Source organism: Leptosomus discolor, chromosome 3 (genome assembly GCF_034619465.1).
Source record: "Leptosomus discolor isolate bLepDis1 chromosome 3, bLepDis1.hap2, whole genome shotgun sequence".
Classification (NCBI taxonomy): Eukaryota; Metazoa; Chordata; class Aves; order Leptosomiformes; family Leptosomidae; genus Leptosomus; species Leptosomus discolor.
This window is the reverse complement of record NC_141393.1, coordinates 41,091,052-41,115,371: the sequence shown is the minus strand read 5'-3', so window position 1 is coordinate 41,115,371 and position 24,320 is coordinate 41,091,052. Positions and strand designations below refer to the sequence as shown.

The following is a 24,320-nucleotide window of genomic DNA, read 5'->3' as shown; positions in this document are numbered from 1 at the left end:
CCGTATTTCTTTGTAGCCCCTTCCAAGACAACATAATTCTAACGGCTGCTACTAACTAAAGTCAAAACACCCTCCTTCTCCTACCCCAGTTCTCAGAGACATAATTCTACAGAGGGCTACCAATATTTACTTTGATCTCACCAAAGGGTCCTGTGAAAGGTAAAAGAAAATTTCTGCTGTCAAAGAAAAAAAAAAGTGAAGCCAAAGCAGACTAAATACAAGTACTTAAGGGTAGAGTCTTCCTTTTACTCTTGCAACAAAAAAGCCCTCAAGTATTACAAAATGTTTGTTCTATCCAGTTATAATGGCACTCAAAAGTTTAGTATGAGATTAAAATAGTTTAACTTTTGCATATAATGCTTACCATACACTAAGAGATACTTCTAACATTTTCTGTTATAAGCAACAGTACTAACAGCACCTATGCAGTGATTTCTTTATCAGATTTGAAAGTAGTTTACAGTAGATGTCAGTAACATTAATACCATTACACAGTCAGAAACAGTCATAAGAGCTGAAAATACTTGTCTAACATGGTGAAGCAAGCCATTGACAAAACTGGAAATAAAACCAAGTCATCTAAATTCCCACCTAGACACCTTTCCATCTAGTGTAGGAGTGAAACCACCACTCGGAGCATTACTGAAAAACACTTGCATACACCATTAGGACCAACTCACTATGGAATATTGTACACAGTACCTGGCTTATCAGGGAGAGCCCATTCCTTCTCCACATCTCTGCAGCAACCTGAGCAACCAAGACAAGGCATCGCAAAGGATATTCTACTAGCAGCTCCACTTGAAATTCTTCCTAGAATTTAAAAAAAAAAAAAAAATCAAAAAAATCAAGCAAGAATAAGTCTGTCAGTGATTACAAAAGTGTAAGTCCTAATGAACAAAGACACATTGATGGCTGCAAAATAACTCGTGTGTGTGCCATGAAAGTCACAGGATATAATTTTAGGCCTTTTCCTTCACAGAGTATAAATCACAAGAATCGTTTGGAGGGGGGAAAAAAAACAAAGAAAGAAAATTCTTACAGGAGAAACGAACTCATGCAATCTTGAGATGGTTCCAGTCTTGCTTAATCGTACATGAAGACCTGCAAAACCAACAGGAAAAAAAATTAGAAAATAAATCAAAATCAGTAAAATCTCTCCTCTGACCCAATCTAAATGTTAGCCAAATCATCTACAACTTAGAGAATTAGAGGAAAAAAGAAGTCAAAGTTTAAGAAAGACTCATTATTTTCTTCTTTTTTGTTTTAAGATAGATCTATTACATTATCACAACAGTTCTTACTAGTCTTATGATCCATTATTTTATGAATAAATGTATTTAATGAATTCATTAAAACCATTTAAACTGAGATGCGAAATAGTATTAACAAAATTTTAATTTCACCTTTAAATTTTATGTCAGTAATAACTGAATTTCAAGACTACAAGGCTTAACAGATGGTATCTTGGTATCAAATGATGTGGTAAAGAATCTACAGCTTAATAATAGCATATGATTTCATTCGTATTCTGGAGAAAGCGGTGATCGCCCACTGCTGTGGTCCTTTGTATTCTGACTGGAAATCTGTCCTGGCATGCTGCAAACATATGTCTTTCAGAAGGAGCATTTTAACAGTCCTAAGACATATGTGGCTGGAAAATAAATTCGAGACACAGCAAAAATGAACATTCATTTAGGCAAAACGGGTAGAAATAGAAACAGAACCACATAAATACAAATAGTCCAGAGAAAAATGAAGATCTTATTAAAACACAAAACTTCTTCTCGCCTAACCTTCCCTCTCCTGTTTAAAAAAAAAATGTCCTCCAACCTCTGTGGCAAATGTTTTGGGTTTTTGAGAAAAAATTTTCCCTTGGTGGGACATCTGGGGACCAGGGTTGCTTGATCATGAGAATGTCAGGAAGTCAGAGTGTGAAGCTGACTGATCTGTGAAGCACTTAATCTAAATGCTTTCTAGAGTAACAAGAGAGAGATGGATGATAAACTCAATTCAAATAGCAATCAAAATAAAACACACCACCTACCAGCAAGAGTCCTAGACAGTGGTAAATGTATGCTGACAGGATCTGCAGACACTCTGTAAGGTCTGCTCTCCAGAGTATGGCCACACAAGTGAAACACTGTCTTCTCCCGTGAGCGGCCATTTGTGCTACACCTCATCACAGCTTTATGACATTCCCTGTAGGCCCTGAGCAACAGCTCTTCCTAGAATTTAAAATAAATGAATAGCGTTATATTTAAAAGTCATATATATGCACTAAAATTCCTCACTTGTTTTTCCTGATGGCATAAACAGTTACTAAAAATCCACAATATAATGACTACTCTGTTTCTTGACACTGAGAAGTACTGGATTGGAGCAGTGAAGCATCCACTAAACCCAACTGAGAATATGCTTGTGTTCAAAAAAGCTGCTGTCAAATGCTCTAAAATCTATGTGCTTATTTAAGCTGCAATATTTTAATAGTTTGCACAGTTTGCACCCCAAGGTGGATCAAGAAGCTCCTGAACTACTGTAGTTCTTCCTTCCTCTCTAGTGAAAATTAACAAAACAAAACAAAAAAAACAAGAAAAGAAACCCACCTCAAACTATATTCAAGTTTACAAACTACAATTTCTTCCCTTCCCCCAGCACAGCGATGAGCTCCGACACTGATTAAGACTACTTACAGTGCAATTACCCACCGAGCGCAAAGTTTCTGCAGTCCACTTTTGCAATCAAAATCTTAAAACTTGACAGTGATATCATCAACCTAATTCTTAAAATCTTGAATTATGAGAAGTATTTTTTTTTATGATTTGCCTGTGCAAATATACACCCTGTGCAGCTTTGTCAGCTAGAAGATTATTTTCTTCTGAGATCCCTTCTCTTTGTCACACCACAGATTAATTCTTTCAGACTCTTTTTTTTTTTTTGTGGTGCTATGTGTTGAACAATAGTGAGCTTTTTTTATTTTTAAAGCTGCTATTTAAAAAGCACTCAGGAACATTCACAAAAGGCACACATGTAAGAATCCCAGACAACTGATAATACTTACGTCACAGGCACACCACTCTTGGAACATCAAAAGAATGTTCTTGAGCTGCATCTGTATAGCAATAGCTGCTTCCCAGTCGGGGTCCACCTCAATGTGCTGACCAATCTGTCTTTTTATCTCCTCCATTCCCTGAAATGGAGATGCCACAAAATACTCAAGCTACATCAGTGACCACTGGCTTAAAATACAAAATCCCAGAAGCAAATGGTAAAATATAGGTTCTTCAGATATATGTAGCTAAAATTTATGAATATTACTTTCTTACTTCTATAAATATATACACACACACACACACACACTTCTTTTTCACCCACCCAAGCCAGGGATTGAAGAATTTATGATCTTAAATGCATGTTTATATCCACAATATTGCTACAAACAAAAAAATGAGCAAGCAAAAGTGCTGTAATCTCTTCATAACAGCACTTTAGAACAAAATTATTTAAATGCGTTGTACCTGCATGCAAGTTAGAATCCTTAGGAAAGAAACAAATCCTTCTAAAAATCGCTCCCTCAGACGGTCTGTCCATAATGTAGGCTTGCTGACTAAGACATACCTGTCCCCAGAGAAAACATTATCATCTTTTGCTCAGTCTTCTCTTCTGCTTATGCTTGTATTTAAAGTGTTCTTTGTATTAAATCATCAACTACATCACATTACAGCACCCTCCCCATCTCAAACTTCTTGTAAAATTTTCACCAAACAATAGGGTTGCTTGGTGCAACTCCATCATTTGAAATTACAGATTTTCTAATTCCAAAGTATTTTGGGTGGTTTGCTTTTACATTATGCAATTTATTAGAGTAATTTGGGACCTGTAAGAGTGGAAAATGCTACACAGATGAGGATCACACGGCATTTCCAGAATGATAATGAACAGAAGCCAAATTTCCCATACTGTCTTACAGTAAACTTATTTTGCTTCTTAATGCAATTGTTATATAGAATGAGACCAGTGAAAACCTTCACAAATTGTCTTTATAGAATATAATTTTGGTATTTTAAAAGTCTCAAAGTTTCCTCTGAAAAATAAAACATTCAAATTTCATGTGTGTCATTTGAAGGGTTTGGTTTTGAAGCAGTTTTATTATCAGATTCCTGAATTGAAACACCTCATCCTACTGCCAGTTTTCTAAGAATTGCCCTAGCTTCTCAGCCTTACACTTACCTGAGGTCAAATATTACTGCATATACCCGGTTCAGTTTGTCCTGGCTGTAACCTTGGAAGTTGAACTTGTCATTTTTGTCTAGGTACTCTGGAAGCACTTCTAGGAGCGTCTCTGTAATGGTGGTGATTACATTTTGCTCTTCAATAAGATGTCGGGCCTGCAAGAAGAAAATAAAAAAAAAAAATTCTTCCTCTTTTGGTTGAAGGGAACTGTCAAAATAATTTTTCCTTTGAATCCAGTCCTTTTGATTAGAAAACATCTTAAGCATTTGTAGAGTGCAAGCTGCAAAAACTCCCATAGTACTTACTATGTATGAACACAACTTATATGAACTTAGCATGTTTGTTCATTCTGACAGCTTCAATGTAACAGATACGCTATTTTTTCCTAGAAAGATCATGTAGAAAAGGACTTTTACACTAGCATTTCTGGCAAGAAACACGTAACCTTTAAAACCTACAGGTATACTCCACCCCCAGGATTTAAGATATTTCACTCACACAAAAAGAGATTTAACCATTTCCCCCCCAACACACCTCAAGTTTTTAAAGTTACATAATAAGGGAAGCGTGAACAGTAAATGAACCCAGAAAGTTAATGCAGAGAATGATGCTGCCTAAAACTTCTAGCTCCTGCTTTCATATTGCCCTTAACAAATCTCAAAATCGTTTATTTTCAACTCAGCAATGCATAAAGACTCTCTGTCAAGTACAGTAGTCTGCAAAGGTGGTACTGCTAGCAATTCTCAAATTTATTTCACATTTCTAGCAGAGACAGGTTGTACATACCAGAGTAGGTACAGTGAACATCTGAACGGAGAGCGCTGTCACAGAGAGAACTCTGTCATGATCATCACTGATGTACTCTTTTTGCAATGCCTTGTAATACTAGGAAAAGAGAATATTGGGGAAATTAAACAAATAAAATGAGTGTTAATTAAAAATGTTTACTTTATTATTTGCAAGAATTAACTCTCAATGTCCTTCTTCCTTTCTAATAGAAGCCACTCAAACAACAAAAATGGCACAATGTCCTCAATGCACCAAAACAATTAAATATGTGTCCCAATGTCTAAGTACGAAAGATAAGCACAAATTTAACTGTTCTGCCAGACTGGAACCAAAATATCTTTTCTCCTACAACCAATCAGAGAATGATGCTGCCTAAAACTTCTAGCTCTTTTCTCCCAAGAAAAGAAATTAAATATCTGAAAAAAAAAAAAAAAACAAAAAACAACCACCAAAAAAGACATTAACTTATTATAAAACAAGCCTTCCTCCTGCAGTGAACTGCATGGATAGTTATTCAACAGCTGTCTATAAAAGATTTAATGAACAATTTAAGTCTTTGCTTTGTTCGAGTCCAGAGAAAACCATGAAGTGTCAGTCACCTTTATCAGCATTAAAAAGTCTCAAACAAAAAACACTTCGTCTTACGTTTTGTATATTTATTAACTATTGTATCTAGTTTTTAAAAAGACAGACCAGTTTCAGCTGCAGTTCATCTGCCATTTCAAAAGATACACAGAATAATGACAATATTGCATTCAAAATTAGCATATATACCTACATGATTATAAGGAACAAACCAGTAACATTGGAATTAATACACTTTATGAAGGCTGAGATAGTTGTTGAAGCTCTGCTCGTTGAAAATTCATTATTTATATTGAAACAATTTGCAGGTTTAGGGGAAATTTTACAAAGCTAGTAAAAATTCATAGCATAAAAAACAAATAACCATTTACCTTCACAAATTCCACAGCAAAAAGCTTTTTGTATTCCATTTCCATGAAAAAACTACTGAAGATAAGTTCATGAAGAACCTTCCTTGCCCCTGTGAAGAGTCAATACAATGCACATCACTTTATTGTACTATGATGCAGCTTTTTGTGGAAAAAAGGAATAGATTATTGAAGTATAATTTAAAATCATTAAAAGCCTTGAAATGGTTACAAAGTATATGAACAAAGTTATTAATGTTTTTTTTTTCTATTTTTAACGTTTATTGGTATGTATTTAAAACACAGGGTAAGCACCAAGTCATTCACAGTCAGGCTACATCTTGTGAAAAGATGCTTCAAAATACATAAAGCAGGAAAAATTTAAGAGGCGAATACATACCAAAATATCAATTCTCAGCTATAAAATAAAGGCTGTATAAAAAACCTGTAACATAAAAACTATAAAGAAAACTCCACCGGCACAGCACCTACTTTTACACATTTGTTACACATGAAAATTTAAATTACCTCTTCAGTCTATAGCAATAAGGATACACAAACCTTTATGAAGTTTTGCATCCCAGAGCATCAACTTGCTTATGAAGCATGGCTTTTCAGATCCAGCTTCTTCTTTGAGACATATTTGACAGAAGATCTGGCGGAAGTCACCTACAAGGACAAAACTATTTATTTGCACAAGAATGCTTCGATAATTAAATGATATGAGCCAACAAAATGAGAATTACAAAATTCTGTTCTTTAAAAAAGAATGCACTTAACTATGAATTATTTTTTAACTTTTTTTTTTTCCTCAGTGAACATACTCACACATACTCTCTCCTTACTAATTTCTTCCTATTATTCTTACCTACTTTGTTTAATAAATCCTGATGCAGAAGAGTATTTAAAATGACAAGCATTTAGACAGCTTTGCAAAGCCAATCCGTTATAAGAGTTCACCTGTCAGCACAGAAATGCAAAGGCTAGGCAAGTCTACGCTGGTCCCTGCCTTGGGCCCTGAAAGTCAAGTCTTTCGTAGGATTTCAGAACATTATTTTATGTTTTTTTGCACCTACCCATAAATACAGTATCTGCTGAAGCAGTTTTGGGGATCAATGTAACAGAGTCACCCATGGGTTACTAATGTTCAGAAACGAGCTCCTGCATTACTAGTTTCAAAAGGAAAAGTGGAGTGTCATGAATCAAGTTCCTGACAACCTGGAAATAAATAGTATTGAATGTTTCTTGATTTGTGTTCTACCACTTGAAGCAAAACCAGGAAAAAACCAGGAACCACCAGAACACCAAAAAGTTCCAGCTGAGTACAGAACACCAGGCTCTTAAAGCATCTACGTATATACTTCAGAAGAACAAGGACAGGAATGTTAGACTTCAATCTGTGTGCTCAAAGACTCTCATAAAACATACTAAAGTATCAGTTAATCTATAACAACTTCCTAACCTAAAATGCTACACCCAACACGGGAGACTCCTTTTTAGTTTTAGCTTATCTCATCAGCTAGAAAGGTAACGTTTAAAACGCTAAAATTTTGGGGTTTGCTGTGGCACTGACACCAACTTGTCTATACTCACACAGAGTCAACAGCTGAACAATTAATTGTCGGTGTTTTACATACAGTAATCTCATAAAATTGAAAATAACAAGAAAAATTATCTAGGAAGAAAAATGTGGATTCAAAAAATTGAACTTTCACTAGAAAACTTGAAATAAACCACACAGTCAAAAACTTGTACCAACTAAAAGAAGTGTCTGAGGAACTCAGGCCAGCAAGAAAACACCGTCAATGGGATAAATACAAAGAACAGAAAGGTGAAATTTGTAAAATATTGTAAAGAACTACAAAAAGGTATAATTCCAATATATTTCAAGGGAAATATTAGAAAGCGAGCGTTCAGAAAAAAAAAAAAAAAAGAAGAAATTCACTTCATTATCCAAGCTTACAAAAGAGGCTAAAGCAGACCAACAGATTTACCCTATCAAGAAGAAGGATAAGCAGTGAGTAGAGCTTAATCTATGCATATTTGTATGGTGAAAAGAAATTTTATAATGACTTTAGTTTGGCAAAACACAGGTATGACAAAAACCAGCAAGAGAAATCAAAGTTGACTCACCAAGTCTCCTTTATACCATGAGCATCATCAAGCACCAGAACAATGCCTGAAAGCTTAAAATATCACTTTCCACTACTGGACAAACATTTAAATTAAGGCTTTTGCTTGTTTTACTGACACCATCTAATTAATCACAGCTATTGAATCTGAAGCAGGAAGTAATTCAAGCAGAGGATGTATGCTTTCAGTAATGGAGATGTTCTGCAGCTTTCCATCAGCAGTGGGGAGTGCAGGTTTTAAGCAAAGAACTCACTGAAATAGGGCATGTGATGCTGAAACTGAGGGATAATAAAACTAGAGGAACAGACAGAGCTCAAGCAAGGAAAGACATTTTAGCAAGAAGGAAAAGAAAATTAATGCTATTCATAACCATACTGATGGATATCAGCACCCATACTACTGTATTATTTATTTACTAATGAGAAGGAATGTGAAAGTATTTTAACAAAGGAATATCATATATAACACTACTAAATACATTTTTTGAGAGAATTTAGTCATTCAAATACTGACACGGCATTATTGTAACAAAAATCAGTTATGCTTACTTGAATAGCTCATGAGTTTGTTCAGCCAAGAACCAAGGCGCAAGGCAAACTTCTGATGAGACATAACATCAGCATGCAGAACCTCCACATGAAGTGGTCGTTGAGAAACATTTTCAGAATGCCTCTAGAGTCAGGTAAATATTAGTAGATATAAAGTAAAGATAACACGAATTCGTATTTGTCTTCACCACCCATTACCTCACCCAAACAAAAAAAGAAATCAGTTTGACATTTTATCTATCTATCCCAAATGTGGTGGGGTAAATTCAGTTTCAAAAAGTTCACAGGCAGGTTATAAAAGCATGGAAGTACTAAGTTAAAGACTGTACAGCAGATAAATATTTTCAGTATTAATAATGATGAGGTTGATTTTTTTTTTCTTTTTTAAATGAGAAAAATATTTTAGGAAGTTACCTTGATTTCTTCTTTTGCTTCCTGACAAGAGGCATATTGTCCTGCCTTAACAGCTCTACGACCCTGTTTGAAGAAAATATTGAGCATGAGACCAATATAAAACAAAACCAAAGTGTCACAAGCCTGATCCTTGCTATGTTTTTTACACATAAAAGAAAAACTGGGACCAACACCACTCATGGTGGTTTTAGACACCTAGAAGCAAATAAAAATTAACATAATTATCTATAGAAAAAAGCTATTTCAATTAAATTAAAGTCTATGTATCTTAATATTATTAAATAAGGAAAATTAATGTACACATTAAAACAAATAAGAGGTATTTTTGCGTAATACTTTAAATACAAAACACATCAACTTTCTCCCTAGCACAAAGTACTCTCATCCTGAATTGCTTTTCTGCAATCTGCTCTACTATTTCTTACTTCTGTATATGAAAGACCAGGGTATATTATAAGCTTGGGTTTGATAGCGCTTTCAAAAAGCCAACAACAGGTCCAGCTCAGACCTCAAATTCCACTCAAAGGAAATCACACGTATGGGCTTCCAAAACAAGTTCTCCACACAGCAGAATTTCACACAAGAAGTGAAGAAGTAGCTGTATGTCATGGAACTGTTATAATTAAAACAGTATAACCTAGTCCTGTGCTGTAGCAGGTGCTTTGTAAAATGAAAAGTCTGATCAACTCTAGATCTAAAACTTAGGAACTTCAATCAAAAGGAACTTCATAATGGAAATCTTTAAAAGTTACTCTATAAGCATGCATATATATACATATTACATATTTTAGAAAAACAGCAACTGCAGGACAAGACTTGCCATTACCTAAACTGAGACTGCTAACTAAATACATGAAACTAAACTTTCATTACCTGAACAAAGAGAAACACAAAAAGAAAACACAGTTTTTACAGATTAAAAAAGGATTCTAGTATTAGAAAGACGTTTTATACGTAAATATACAAGAAATACAGATACTGCTATAGACAAAGTTTCTCTGTGTGCAAACGTAAGTTTTGTACTTTTGTGAGGTAAAAACTATGGTTGCAATTAAGATAATTCAAACACTGATCATGATTCCCTGGCCTGACAATGGAAAAAGAAGTTTACATTACTAGTGTAAGGTCTTTACATGGGACATTAGTTTGAAAAGTGATGTAGTAAAATTGTCAGGTTCATCCATGTTCCTTCATGGATTCTTCCTGGTTTCACCTGCTCAATTTGCAGTTTTAAGATTTTCAAATGAGGGCTGAGCCAGAATAAGCACTAACTTGCAAAACGTAAGGTACATTTCTGATTAAATATAACTGAATATGCATATTGCTGACCTGTATATTTTTCAGACAAACTCTATTAAAATAAAACATTAATCTCAGCTGAGAAAAAAAAAAAAAAAAACCTTAAAGAAAATATGCCAAACATAAAAGGCACAACTTCAGATAAATCAGCTCTTCCCTTTCTCAAGAAAATGGGTTTTCGGTTTTTCCCCTGAAGAAAAACAATAAATACAGTTTAAAAACTTTCTTGAAGCAAGTGATTAACAGTTACTCTACAACATGCCTTTCTGCTCCAGCTCCAGCATCCAAGAAACAAAGATTCTATGACCAAGAGACTATAGTAGTACCTCTTAGTGATTAAAAAGTTACTTTCTCCTATATGCAGAATCCACTAACCTCTTTATCTATGGCAGTAGTATGCAACTGGGCTTCACCGAGTTCGCAGCCAAGAGCCCTTTGCAGGCTATAGATGACATGATCATAAGAATGATGTTCATCATTGAAAAGGACACAGTAGTAGCTGTCTGTCTTCTCTCTACTGGGAAAAAGCCAACATATCATCATACAAATAAAAGTAAAATTGTAAACAGTGTCCTATCCAATACAAGCAACAGCTCACTTGATAGCTTTAGAGAAATGTCGAGTAGAAAAAAAAAATAAAAGAAAATTAAGCATGTTCTTCATGTCAAAGACACCCCCCCCACCATCTAGAAGAGGAAAAGCCACAGAAAACATGTACCAAGTACAAAAGAGATTTTAAGTTATTTGATTATTTCATTATTATTTCTTCTCTCCGCTGTTTCATGATCCCATTTGTCTTTTTAAGATGACACACAGCAGTCTTTTTCCATTTTAGTAGAATCATAGACTACTTTGTGTTGGAAGGGACATTTAAAGGTCACCTAGTCCAAACCCTCTGCAGTGAGCAGGGACACTAGCTAGATTAGGTTGCTCAGAGCCCCGTCCAACCTGACCTTGAATGTTTCCAGGGATGGGGCTTCTACCACCTCTCTGGGCAGCCTGTGCCAGTGTTTCACCACCCTCATTGTAAAAAATTTCTTCCTCACATCTCATTTAAACCTGCCCTCTTTTAGTTTAAAACCATTACTCCTTGTCCTGTCGCAGTAGGCCCTGCTAAAAAGTCTGTCCCCCTCTTTCTTACAGGCCCCTTTCAAGTATTGAAAGGCCACAATAGCATCTGCTCACAGCCTTCTCCTCTCCAGAATGAACAACCCCAACTCTCTCAGTCTTTCCTCATAGTAGAGGTGCTCCAGCCCCACTTGTGGCCCTCCTCTGGACCTACTCCAACAGGTCCAGAGCTGGACACAGTGCTCCAGGTGGGGTCTCACGAAGGTGGAGTAGAGGTGCAGAACCACTTCCCTCAATCCACTGGCCATGTTTCCTTTGATGCAGCCCAGGATACAGTTGGCCTTCTGGGCTGCGAGCACACATTGTTAGCTCATGTCCAGATTTTTGTCCACCAGTGCCCTCAGGTCCCTCTCGGTAGGGTTGCTATCAATCCCTTCACCCCCAGCCTGTATTGACACCAGGGATTGCCCTGACCCAGGTGCACTTGGCTTTGTTGAACACACAGGGCCACTTCTCAAGCTTGTCCAGGTCCCTCTGGACGGCCTCCCATCCCTCAGTCATGTCAACTGCACCACTCAGTTTGGTGTCGTCTACAAGCTTGCTGAGGGTGCACTCAATCCTACTGTCTATGTCATTGGTGAAGATATTAAACAGCACTGGTCCCTATACAGACCCCTGGTGGACACCACTTGTCACCAGTCTCTGTCTGGACATTAAGCATTGACCACTACCCTCTGGATAAGACCATTCAACTAATTCCTCATCCACCAAACAGTCCACCCATCAAACCCATCTCTCCCCAATTTAGAGAGATGGATGTTGTGACCATGTCAAAGGCCTTACAGAAGTCCAGATAGGTGACATCTGTAGCTCTTCCCTTGTCCACTGATGTAGTTGCTCCATCATAGAAGGCCACTAGGTCAGTCAGGCAGAACCTGCCCTTGGTGAAGTCATGCTGGCTGTCTCAAACCACCTCCATGTCCTCCATATGCCTTAGCACAGCTTCTAGGAAGATCTGTCCCATGGTCTTCCCAGGCCCAGAGGTAGCTCCCAGGGTCCTCCTTTCTACTTCTTTTAAAAATGGGTGCAACACTGCAGTCACCAGGGACTTCACCTGACTACTATAATTTTTCAAGTATCACAGAGAGTGGCTTGGCAACTACATCAGCCAATTCCCTCAGGACTCTGCAACGCATCTCGTCAGGTCCCATAGACTTATGTACGTTCAGGTTCCTCAGATGGTCATAAACCTGATCTGCTCTTACAGTGGGAGGGACTTTGCTCCCCCAGCCCCCATCTTGTGGCCCATCCTCACAAGAGGTGCAGGAAGAGAGGTTGCCAGTGAAGACTGAAGCAAAAAAAGTTGTTGAGTACCTCAGCCTTCTCCTTGTCCATTGCTACCAGCTTGCCAGTCTTGCTCATCAGGGGGGTATACTTTCTTTGACCACCTTCTTCTGGCTAGCATACTTGTAGAAGCCCTTATTATTCTTCTTTGTATCCCTTGCCAAGTTCAGCTCCAGCTGCTCCTTGGTCTTCCTGACCCCATCCCTACAAAACTGGGTAGCGTCCCTGTAGTCTTCCCAGAATACCTGTCCCTGCTTCCACTGCCTGTGCATTTCCTTCTTGCCCTTTAGTTTGACCAGCAGGTCTCAACTCAACCATGCCAGTCTCTTGCCTTCCTTGCCTGATTTCTTTCACCTGGGGATCAAGAACCCTTACACTCTATGGAAAGCATTCTTAAAGATCTGCTGCTCCCTTGTCCCTGTGGGCAGTTTCCCAGGGGGTCCTATTTACAAGCTCCTTGAACAACTGGAATTTTGCTTTCCTAAAATTCAGGGTCCTGACTTTACTCTTCACCTGATCCATATCCCTCAGGACTGTGAACTCCAGCAGTGCGTGATCACTGCAGCCCAAGCTGCCTCCAATCTTGACGTCACCAATTGGCTCACTTGCATTGGTGACCAACAGGTCCAGTACTGCATCCCCTCTGGTAGGTCTATTACCTGCCTTCAGAAGTTATCCTCAATGCACTCCAGGAGTCTCCTGGATTACCTACAGCTTGCCATGCTTTTCCAGCAGATGTTGGGGTGGTTGAAGTCCTCCAGCAGGACAAGAGCCTGCTAGCCAAAGCCTCCTGTAGCTGGTATAAGAAGATTTTATCAACAGGCTCCTCTTGATCAGACAGCCTATAGCAGATGCCAACCACAAGGTTCCCTTTGTTGCCTCAGTCTCTAATTCTTACCCATAAGCTTTCAACCTGCTCGTGGCTATTCTTCAGACAGCACTTGACACTCTACCCAGTCCTTGATGTAGAGAGAAACGCCTCCACCCCTCCTCCCTTGCCTGTCCCTTCTGAACAGCCTGTAGCCATTGATAGCCTCACTCCAGTCATGGAATTTATCCCACCTAGTTTCAGTAATGGCAACTAGGTCGCAGTTTTCTAGCATCACTGCTCGTTGTCCATGCTGCACGCATTGGTGTAGAGGCACTTCAGCTGGGCCGTTCACCGTGTCACCTTCTTAGAGGAACACCCCTTAATTCCTTTGAAGTATTTCACTGGTGTTTCCCTGTTGGCTCCTGCTACCTCAGGAGCCCCTGGCTTATCTCTGTAAGAGTTCAAGTGTGCTGCAGTGTAGCGAGCACGTCTCAGAGCAACATGCTGAGGGCCCTTGCTAGCACCCCGTCCCTATAAACTTGGCATGTCATCCCACAGATTGTCATGGACAAGCCTTATATTATCCCACTCCTTCTTCAAGTCTAATTTAAAGGTCTGTCCATGAGCCTCACTAGCTCACGGCCAAAGACCCTCTTCCCCTTTTGAGAAAGGTGAACCCCACCTAACATCAGCAAGCCTGGTGCTGTGTAGGCCATCCCATTATCTAAAAGCCAAAACTGGGGCAGTGACACCAGCCACAGAGCCACACATTAATAGACTGGGACCATCTCTTTCTTCCAATGTTGCTGTCCACAACTGGAAGGAGAGGAAAAAAAACAACCTGTGCTCCAGATTCCCTTACCAACCGCCCAAGGCCCTTAAGTTTCTTTTGATTGCTCTTGGACTACGTGTTGCCACTTCATCACCACCCACATTGAAGAGCAGTAATGGGTAACACTCCGAGGGCCATTAACAGGCTAGGAAGTTTGCTAGTGATGTCCTTAACCCAGGCCCCAAGGAGGCAGCAGACTTCCCTAAGAGGAGGGTCTGTCTGGTATATTGTGCCCTCTCTTCCCCCCAGAAGGTAGTCGCCTACAACTATAATCTGTCTTCTCTTCCTTGTGGAGGCAGCTGTGATGGGAAGGTAGGCCTTTCTGACCTTGGCAACACCTCTGGTGTAGATGGACTGTCATCCACATCATGCATTGACTGGCCTTCCACATTCAGGGCCTCATACCTATTGTACAGAGGCACCTGGGAAGGAGAGGTGGGCAAGGAGGGGGTTTGCAAGCTGCCCCGAGCACGGACTTGCCTCCATTAACTCCCTTCCTTGAGCTACTGCCTTCAGCCTAGCAGGGGAAGGATACAGGATTCCCTTGATCTTGGTTTATTTCTGGTGGCTGTTTCTGTCTCAGTGAGGGCAGGGCAGGGCATGGTCCCACCAGTCTGTCTCTTCCTCAGACTCTCTGATGCTCCTTAACCTTTCTATTTCCTCTCATAGCTCTCCCACCAGGTTGAGCATACCATTCACCTGGTCACACCTCACACAGCTGTTCTCACTACTGCCATCCATTACCAGTGAAAGGCTCTGGCACCCTCTGCAGCCTGAGACCTGGATGGCTGCATGTTTTCGTGGAAGCTGTCTGGGTTCCCCACCTGTTCTGTCGAGTGCAGAGGACAAGGCTTTCCACCATGTGGGGTGATGACCACCAATTGAACTCACTTCTTGAGCAGGTAGGGCAGCTGCACCCTTCCTGCACGCCCAGACACACAAAGTGACACACTATGCCCTGTTTGCCCGCTCTGTTTGGTCCCTGGCACTCCTTAGGGCTGCTTTTTATAGGCATGGGGGTGGTCACAGTTGCTCTGGCAACTCCCAGGCCTCATCGGCATCTCCTGCAAGAGCTGCCAGCTCCTGGCAGGTTCTCTCCACTGCCTTGGCATTTCCCTACCTCAAGAAACTGTGCTGTGTGCTGAGATCTGCTGCTTTGCTGCAGGCTGGAGCAGCTCCGGAGCAGCTCCCCTCAGCAACTGATGGAGCACAGTCGCACACTACTTTTCCCATGAAGTATCAAAAGCTTTTCTCTATATAACTGTAGGTCAAAAATGCTACAGTGCTGTTTACAGAGATTTTGGCACTGATACGTTTGGACAAATGTTAGAATACCACAGGCAAAATTATTATCAAATTTTCTAATGCCTTGACAACAAAGTTGGAAATACTCCCTACCTAATTGTGAGCTCTGAAGGCAGTTCCTTCTCTTCCTCCCATATAAGCATATCCACAATGTATTTTATCACAGAGGGAAACACCCTCCTAGAGTGCTCCATAATTTCTTCATTCAACTGACATTCAGAATTCTGTAAAACAGAAGATAATATTAATACGGAAAAGAAATTTTTAAAATTAAAAAAGGGTTGATAGACTACCTTATTACTATAGTTGTTTCATGAAATTAGCCTTTTCATGATTTTTAAGCAAATTAATCTCACCTAATTTCTTTTCTTCAGAATTATATTATTCTAAGGGCTCTCAGTAGTATTCTAACCGTTTTTTGGGTTTTGGTTTGGTTTGGTTTTGGTTGTTTGTTTTTTTACCGCATCCAGTTTTTATCTAAGAATAGACTATGAAAGGCCTCATCAAATGTGTTCAGAAACTTTAACTTTTTTTTTATTATTATTTTTAAACTTCAGCTTAAAAAAAATTAGTTTAACAGCTTTGTTTACACCTCAAGATATTAAAATCTGCAGTCCGGACCAAAATTCTTCTCCTGCACTGCTTGTTCTTCTGTGTCGGTATGCTGTCAAACGTTTACGACATTTCTTGAACAGAATCATCCAAGGAAACCTAACTCTGTTCTTTTCAGAGTTTCCTTTCCAAAGCTAGAAATCACTCAAAATATTATGAACTGACATATTTCCCATCCACCCAGACAAAGCTCATTAAGTGAATTGTCTACATCATATAACATTATTAATCCTTTCCATAAGCATTTAAGCAGGAGAGAAATTAAGGTTACAAGCAAAGAAAATCATTTCCAAACCTGCACTTAAGAATGAAGCAATCAATATTCAGGTACAAGACATAGATACATTGCAACAACCCTGTGTGAAAAGACTGCTTTAATCCAAAGGCCCTGATGACCTTTTCCACATACCGCCTTCCTTTCAGCGTATGTGTATATAAATGGTATATAATGTTGTTATTAATGTTAACGTAACCATACCCAGTAATTCCATATGCAAATAGGACACAGAAGCAGAGGCTGATATTTTCTACAGCATTTACACAAAGTTTCCTATAATTTTAGGATCACCTAAACTGCCTATGGAATCTGAACATGCATGTGTTTGACGGAGTGAGAAAAGATGAGAAACAAAGATGTATTCCAAGAATAAAGCTTTTCACATGTGACTTTTAATCCCAAAGCACTCATCTCTGCAATACGCAATCTGACATATGTTAAATATAAAGGAACAGAAAGAGTGATGTGTTTAATACAGCTAAGAATCATGTTTTTGAAAAATTCTTAAATCAACTATAGTCAAATTTATCCATTTATGAAGCAGATTGCTTTTTTAAAAAAAAAAAAAAAAACACAAAAAACAAATACACAAGTGAAATCATGTTGTGTCCATATGATGGAAAAGCTAAAAGCATACTGGAAAAGAAAGAAAAACACGTTAACATGACCAATTGCTCCCAACGCTCTGAACAACCGTTTTCTGACCTGATAAGCATTAGAATAATAATCTGGAGTCAAACATACAATCTAAAATGTCTGCCAATGAAATCACGGTCTATAAATATCACTGAGTGTACATACTTAATTTTGGATAAGCTTATGGTAGTTCTTGGTAATTAAGAATGTAAATGTCTGGGGTAATTATTTTTTCCCCAGACTGACAAAGCTATCATGAAAGTCTGCAGTAGAATGAAAAAACATATAGCTCTAAGAATAATCTAAATTAACTGGGTTGTAAGAATACTAATGTTTTTTCCACTATTTCTTAAGAGTTTGTCTTTTTAAGTATTAACGTATGTTAAGCAATAACGATAAAGTTGGAGGAAAAGAGCTGTGCAGAGATACTCCAAACAAGAACCTTCTAGTAAGACATGCTGCTCTCCTTCAGTCTGTACAAGAAATCAAAAGAAACCACATCAAAGGATTTATAAACTATTAAAAGTGGGGACTGCATTCATACAAATAGTAAAAAGTTAAAGGATGCAATGCCACCTTCAATGCTATCCAGAGTCATAGAAGTCACAGTAAAATGAAATTAACATACATCTAATGCGAATTGAAAGGGCAAAAATAGAATTGCCTCAGAACTATGCCCAAAAATGTGTAATTATTAAGCTTCAGATAAAGCTTCACAAAAAAAAATTGTGGAATAATGAGCAAAGCATGTTCAGATATCAAAGTTTAAAAATAACTAACGAATTTAGGGGTTTTTTTAAACAAATGTGCCTGGGAAGTATTTTTCCCTTATCTCAGACACAAATTCTTGAGGTTAACTGTTTTTAAGGATATATTTAGGCAAAAAGGGGGGTATATTTCTGGCACAGTGAAGACATTAATTTGGAATCAATAAGGCACGGATGACTCCTAAAAGCCTTGAATGGGGATTCTAAAATGAAGGACTGCTTTTCTGAGCCCCATATTACTTATATAGCAACAAGTTTTGTAAGTTGTAAAACTGTTTTGTTTTTTTTTTAAACTAATGTTGAATTAGGATTTTTGTAAGGATACTGTATTTTACTAATACTCATCTCATTATCTCAGAAATGCTAAAAACTCTGGTACTTATCTTTAACATTGTAGATTGAAACCTGTCCTTTATTAAGGGCTTGTTTTTAAAAGGAGGTCATTCTGTAGCTCAACCTCTAAACTTAATCTACCTTTTAAAAATAGCAGCCAGTTCCCAAGCATATTTTTACCACATTCTGCATCGCAGACAAACATACTGCAAACACATTCCTCTTATTTGCTTCTACCTGATCAGAGTAAGTTTATACACCCTGGCATGATACATCCTCTGCGCTTACAAGTAATTAAAGGAATACTGGTTAGGATCATGCAGAAAAGAGTGCTCTTTGTCTGAAAAGCATGTGATAAGCTTCTATACTGTCAGAAAACATGCTGAAAAAGGAATGTGCAAGATGTCTGTTCTCAATGCGCTTTGCAACCCATTTCTTTTAATAAGCGCAATATGCTGAGAAAACTCCTACGTTATGAATGTCCTTGACTCCCAAAACAAAGAACAAACTACGAGGTAATCCAAACGATCCAAACTTCAACCTCTTCACCATAAAAAAATCCCAGACAGACAAGCCTTTTATTACAAAAAGGAAGACTGTTATGCAATGCAATCAAATATTAATACACTGATGCATTTCATTATTGTGGTGGTTGTACCTCTGCCCTTTTACAAGGGATGGCATAACTACATAAACTGACAACAAAGAACTATATTAATAAGTAACTTTCTACTTCTTCGAATAATTGTCTAATTATGTTTTCTGTCATTCACAACTCTGGGGTAGCACTCACTGTAGGAGTTTATTTGACAGCAGTTGTAACACAGCTTTAGACGACTTTACACAACTCCATGACAGAAGAGATGATCAAACAAACTTACTGCAAATCAACCAAAGACCTTATCAGAGATTGGAAGAGGAATATTACTCAAAGCAGCATGAAACGTTCCCTATTTCATCACATGTAGGATTATAGTTCTCAGTAAAGTTTACAACCAAGAGATACTGTGTTAGCTGCTCTCATTATTGATATGATCTATCCTTTAACCTTATCTCGATTGGATACAAATGGCCTGAAGAATATTCTGAGCAGCTTATCTTCATCCAAACAGAAATAAAATGCTGCGGACTCTGAATGCATGCAGTTTCCTCTCAAGCTTTGTTTGAAGATGGTTTTGAAAATAGCCCACATAATTTGGGCATTGTGATTTTAACAAAGAGTGAAACAGTCTTTTGGTAAAATTGATAAAGGTTTTGGTGTTTTACCTAACATTTAGGTTTTTATTATTTTATTGTATGAAAAGGAGGTAAAAAGCAGAATATGCCATCGGAGTTGCAAATACCAGATCTGTAAGATGAAAATCTGTACCTTGCAGAGAAACAAGTTCCCCAGCAGGAAGTAAATGTTTCATAAACCATTTTAGGGACTCTGGTCAGAGATGCTGAAACCAAATAATACTATTATTCTCAAAACTAAAGTGCTGAAACAACTGTTAGAAGATCTCATACAGAGAACTAAATTTTAAAGCTGGAAGATACAATGTATTTTGTTTAGAATCTCTTTGTTAAAGTTCTTAATATGCCTCATAGGTCTACATTCATCCAGGTATCTGCATGATTTTTTGTCAGCCATCACAGGTGAAATCCATAATGTATGCTCGCTACTGTCTGTACGACAAACTGGACAAACTGGTCCTGAGACATAAGTAATATCACTGAGCAATGGAGATGCTTTGGCTGGAAACAATTTTCAAGTGAAAGAACACTTAATTCTCAACTGATATCTGAACATTTTGTCTTAAGACCACTGCTAAATGCTCTTCCTGATATGATAAGGACCTCCTAGCAATCAGCTAGAAATCTGATACTGAGCATCCTGTAACATAAATTTTCCATAGTATCCCAAGGTGGGTTTGAAGCTAGTAGACATGTGAGCTCTGTACCTTCCCATATGCCTTTATCAACAGTACCAGGAATCCAGCATTGCAAAAAAATCCTATTTCCTTCAGAACATACAGACAAAAATTAATACTACCCGAAGAGGAACTGTGCTAGTTTCTTATTGTGGAAACGCCTCTAGAATGTGCTGGAAAAAGTATCAAACACTTAACGTAGTAACAGCAACAGCAGTAAAATTAACCATACTGTAGCTATTTTTGGGTATTCTAACACTGAGGAAACAACTTGGCTCTTTTGATTTCAGGTTTTCCTAAGTAATATTTTTTATCAGCCACACATATATCACATGGCTCAGTACTCAGGGATAAGTACTGCACAGCAGAATAGACCTTACTGAAGTAGAAGCAGGTGAACATCACAGTGACAAGCTCCAGGCGGTAATAAGGTGACCTCTTCTTGAAGCTTCAACTATTTTTATCTCTGAAATCCATTAAGATTCACGGGTTTTGAAGGACGAACTAGTGAAGGAAAACTTCGTCTCATTTTTCTGCAAGATCAGTGCTCTTCATTTCTTTTCCACTTGATTGTTTGCGAAATCATGAAGAACAATGCTTTTGCAACAAAACCAGGAGGAATTATGGGTATATTTGCAATGACAAATACTAAGGGGTTTTTTTGTCCTGATTATCTCAGAATGTAGGACTCCAGTTTTACATGAAGCAACTGATTTGCCTACATTCCCTTTGAGAACTATTTATAAGATGGCATGTTTCTCATTAACATGCTGCTTTATGAGGTACAATAAACATGAGACATCCTAGCATAAGAGGTTAGTTTTACAGCATACGCACTTAATTTAGTTATAGTGACAGATCACACACCAGAAGTAAATGGACAAAAAAATTGTTCAGTAATGCAGTAATGTGGAAAGGAGAAAATATTTTTAAAATCAAGTACTATATCTAAACATTTACTAACTACTGGGAAACCAATTATTTGTAAACAAGAACTGAGTAATACACATAGCAAAGAATAGAGCAAGAGACTGCAGTTTTAATTCCAAACCAAAGGCAGAAATGCAAAAGACAGGGGGATGGAACTATTCTGTTGTTTTTGTCCAACATGTATATTTGACCCCAACAAACACCTTGACCAAGGAAATCCTGATTCAACTCGACTGGACCTGCTACATGAATTATACAAAATAATTAACTTTCATGTACAGGAATAAGCGCTTTTTTTTAAAAAAAAAAAAAAAAAGGAAATGTTTACAATATTTATTTTTTCACTTTAAGCGATATTCTTACTTCTTTTGCAGAACCTGATGCTCCAAGCTCATGTTTAGTACACAGCGGTCCAGCCTTCCATGCCTCCGTATCCCCACAGTCACAAAATCCACCTCCAGTGGAGCTATGCATCTGTAAAAAACATGTATTTCAGACACAAAATATGCACATAAAAAGCAAGAGGAAAATAGAAATGTCCATTATTTAAGTCAAACACAATTATAAATACCTGCTTACAAAACACAAGTGTCACTGCATAACCAATGGACTTACCACAACATTTTTTTGCTTTTTTTTAGATAAAAGGAGGCTTATCAGAGGAGCAGGAGGAAAAAATGTAAACTTTTTGAGCAGAAAATAAAGGAGGAAATGCAGTTGCTGCTGTAAAAAAAGTATGCAAGACAAACAAATTTAATTAGAAAGTAGGTGAAAGAGCCTATGACTGATGAATAAGCCATTCATAAATGGCAAAATAATAATTTCAGGTTTTATTAGCAAAATTGTAGCAAAGACACTTAATTACATTCTTTACAAATTACTTGGTCAAGTTTGAAAATAATCTAAACAAGAATATGTGTATTTTAAACAGACATTTAGTAGTACCTCCACTTCTAACCAAAGAAAATAAGATATAATCAGCACCTAAATACAATCTTGCAACTCTAACTTTGCATTACACTTTCAGAAAAGTATAAATTCTGACCCTTCGTTTTGGCAAAAAGTTTGGACAAAACTCAGGCAAAAATAATTATCTTTAGCTTACTCTAAATCCCTAATCCTAAAATAATTATAAAAACGCAAAGTGACCCAATTAAAAAGACATTCAAAAATTTGTTATTTTCTTTAAATGTTTTAAAATAACCTGATCTAATTAGACGTGCTTTGAGCAGGAGGTTGGACTAGGTGACCTCCTTAGGTCCCTTCCAACATATATTATTCTATGAATCTATAAAGAGCATAATCTGTACTCTTTAGATTGCATTTTTAAAATGGAAATGCTGCAAATCTGCTCCCATCTGGACTATTTCCACAGCTGATGTTTTGCCTAAAGAAGTCATTGAAAAACAGGGAAAGGACAACAGCTTTTCAGCCCAGCTGTGATTCCAAATTGTTCTGTAATCATTATTGTCCATTTTCCCTGGTTTGCATCTTACCTCTCTGTAAGCTGTGTGCATGCATGCCTGTGTATATGGAAGTTATATTTGCATTATCCAAGCAGAACATCTTTGAATCAAGTATTTACAATGCATTTTCAGATCAGTATACAAAGACCTATACAGAGGGGCAGAATATTGTATTTTAGTCCCAGTTAATTTTGAGATTGCTAAAACCTTCTTCCAAACTGTCTCTCATTGAAACATACCCACTTAAAGGGGATTTATGACCAGTTGATAACACAAGTAAGACAAATCTCTTCAACTGATGACATGTCAATGAACAGAAGGAATAGCTGCAAAAAAAAATCTAGCTCACTTTTTGGTCATAAAAGATAATTAAATTGAATACATGTTTCTATACATTTTCTTGCCTCTTGCAGCAGAGTTAGATCAGCTTTAAAAATCACTATATTGTTTCCCATTTCTGCTTCCAAGGCTGTTGAAATTAGAGTTTTCAGTGAAGAGGGCAAACAAAAAAGGGGGCCTGGAAAGGAAACAGTAGGTGACAGTTCAGGCAGTAGGTTAGCCAAGAATTATTTAAAAGATCCTTCTTTATCTAAAGCATAGGAATGTCTCAAATACAACAAAGATTTGACTCAAAAAGAATCAAAATGATATCAGAAAGAGCTGATACGGTTCTAGAACAATCTCCTCAATAAAAAATTGATGCTTAACATTTGGTTTAACTTCACCATAGTCCACACTAACCAGAAAGCAGTTTATGCAAATCTAAGTGGAGAAGCAGAGTGGAAACATAGAGACTGCATCAAGTGACACAAGTGCTGAAGTAATGGCCCTTGTTTACGCACACTCATTCTGAATTTCCAAACCGTACTGACTGGGACTCAGGACAGGACTGTCATTTTTGGCTACAGCTTTTTGGTCTGACATACACTTCTGTGATATTGCCAAAGAGAATAATAATGTGTACATTCATAAACACTCCCTTACCCTTTGATTCCTGAATTAGAAAGTTACTGTTCTTAAAAAGAAGCTTTATGTACTTAGAAACATGAGAGAAAGAGAGAATTAACTAATTAGTAAATCCCAGATTTTGTTTTTTAAATAAAAATTACTAATGGTTTATATACAGTTTATTATAGCCTCAAAAAAATCTTCTCTAAAGCTACAAGTACAATTTCTTACTATAAGATTTTTCTACCTTGTACCGGTGGTTCTTGTGAATGCTATTCTGGAAGCAGTCCATACAGAGCACACAAGTTGGATCAACTGCACAGTCTCTGCAACAAAAATGGTAACTGGAAAACTTGCTAAAACAAACACATGGAATTTTTATGCACAAAAGAAAAAGTTGCTCTGAAAAAAACCCCTGAGATTAACACTACATTCAAATCATAAAAACATTGGCTACTCCATGTCACAGAAAGAAGATGAAAGCCAATCTTGTTAGGCTCGAACCATGTACTCAAACCTGTTATATCAGATTCTATCAGAAACATGCTTAATTTCCACTTTCAAAGCTTGTTGCTAACACAGTTTTGCTAAGAATAAGCAGCTATCAAAAACCATGATGACTCTGAAGTAACCTTTATTATTGTTTCCAACAACTGTAGCCAGTTAGCTAATGAAACTTTTGCCACAGTTCTGCCAGGTTATGTTTCTAACTTTTAAAACAGAAGTTAAA

General features: G+C 37.6%; 1 protein-coding gene across 1 annotated transcript in view; it reads right to left on the bottom strand.

The window, feature by feature from the left end:
• Positions 1–24,320, bottom strand: part of UBR1 (ubiquitin protein ligase E3 component n-recognin 1) — a 76,363-nt gene that overhangs the window by 38,028 nt on the left and 14,015 nt on the right. The window contains exons 3-17 of the mRNA XM_086462103.1: positions 23,838–23,916; positions 21,540–21,650; positions 15,802–15,932; positions 10,724–10,865; positions 9,050–9,112; positions 8,636–8,759; positions 6,516–6,623; positions 5,979–6,067; positions 5,020–5,118; positions 4,231–4,388; positions 3,519–3,618; positions 3,062–3,190; positions 2,048–2,228; positions 1,043–1,104; positions 703–813 (exon numbers count right to left, since the gene is read on the bottom strand). Coding sequence (XP_086318229.1) covers positions 703–813; positions 1,043–1,104; positions 2,048–2,228; positions 3,062–3,190; positions 3,519–3,618; positions 4,231–4,388; positions 5,020–5,118; positions 5,979–6,067; positions 6,516–6,623; positions 8,636–8,759; positions 9,050–9,112; positions 10,724–10,865; positions 15,802–15,932; positions 21,540–21,650; positions 23,838–23,916 — 1,687 coding nt within the window. The remainder of the gene's footprint in view (positions 1–702; positions 814–1,042; positions 1,105–2,047; positions 2,229–3,061; positions 3,191–3,518; positions 3,619–4,230; positions 4,389–5,019; positions 5,119–5,978; positions 6,068–6,515; positions 6,624–8,635; positions 8,760–9,049; positions 9,113–10,723; positions 10,866–15,801; positions 15,933–21,539; positions 21,651–23,837; positions 23,917–24,320) is intronic.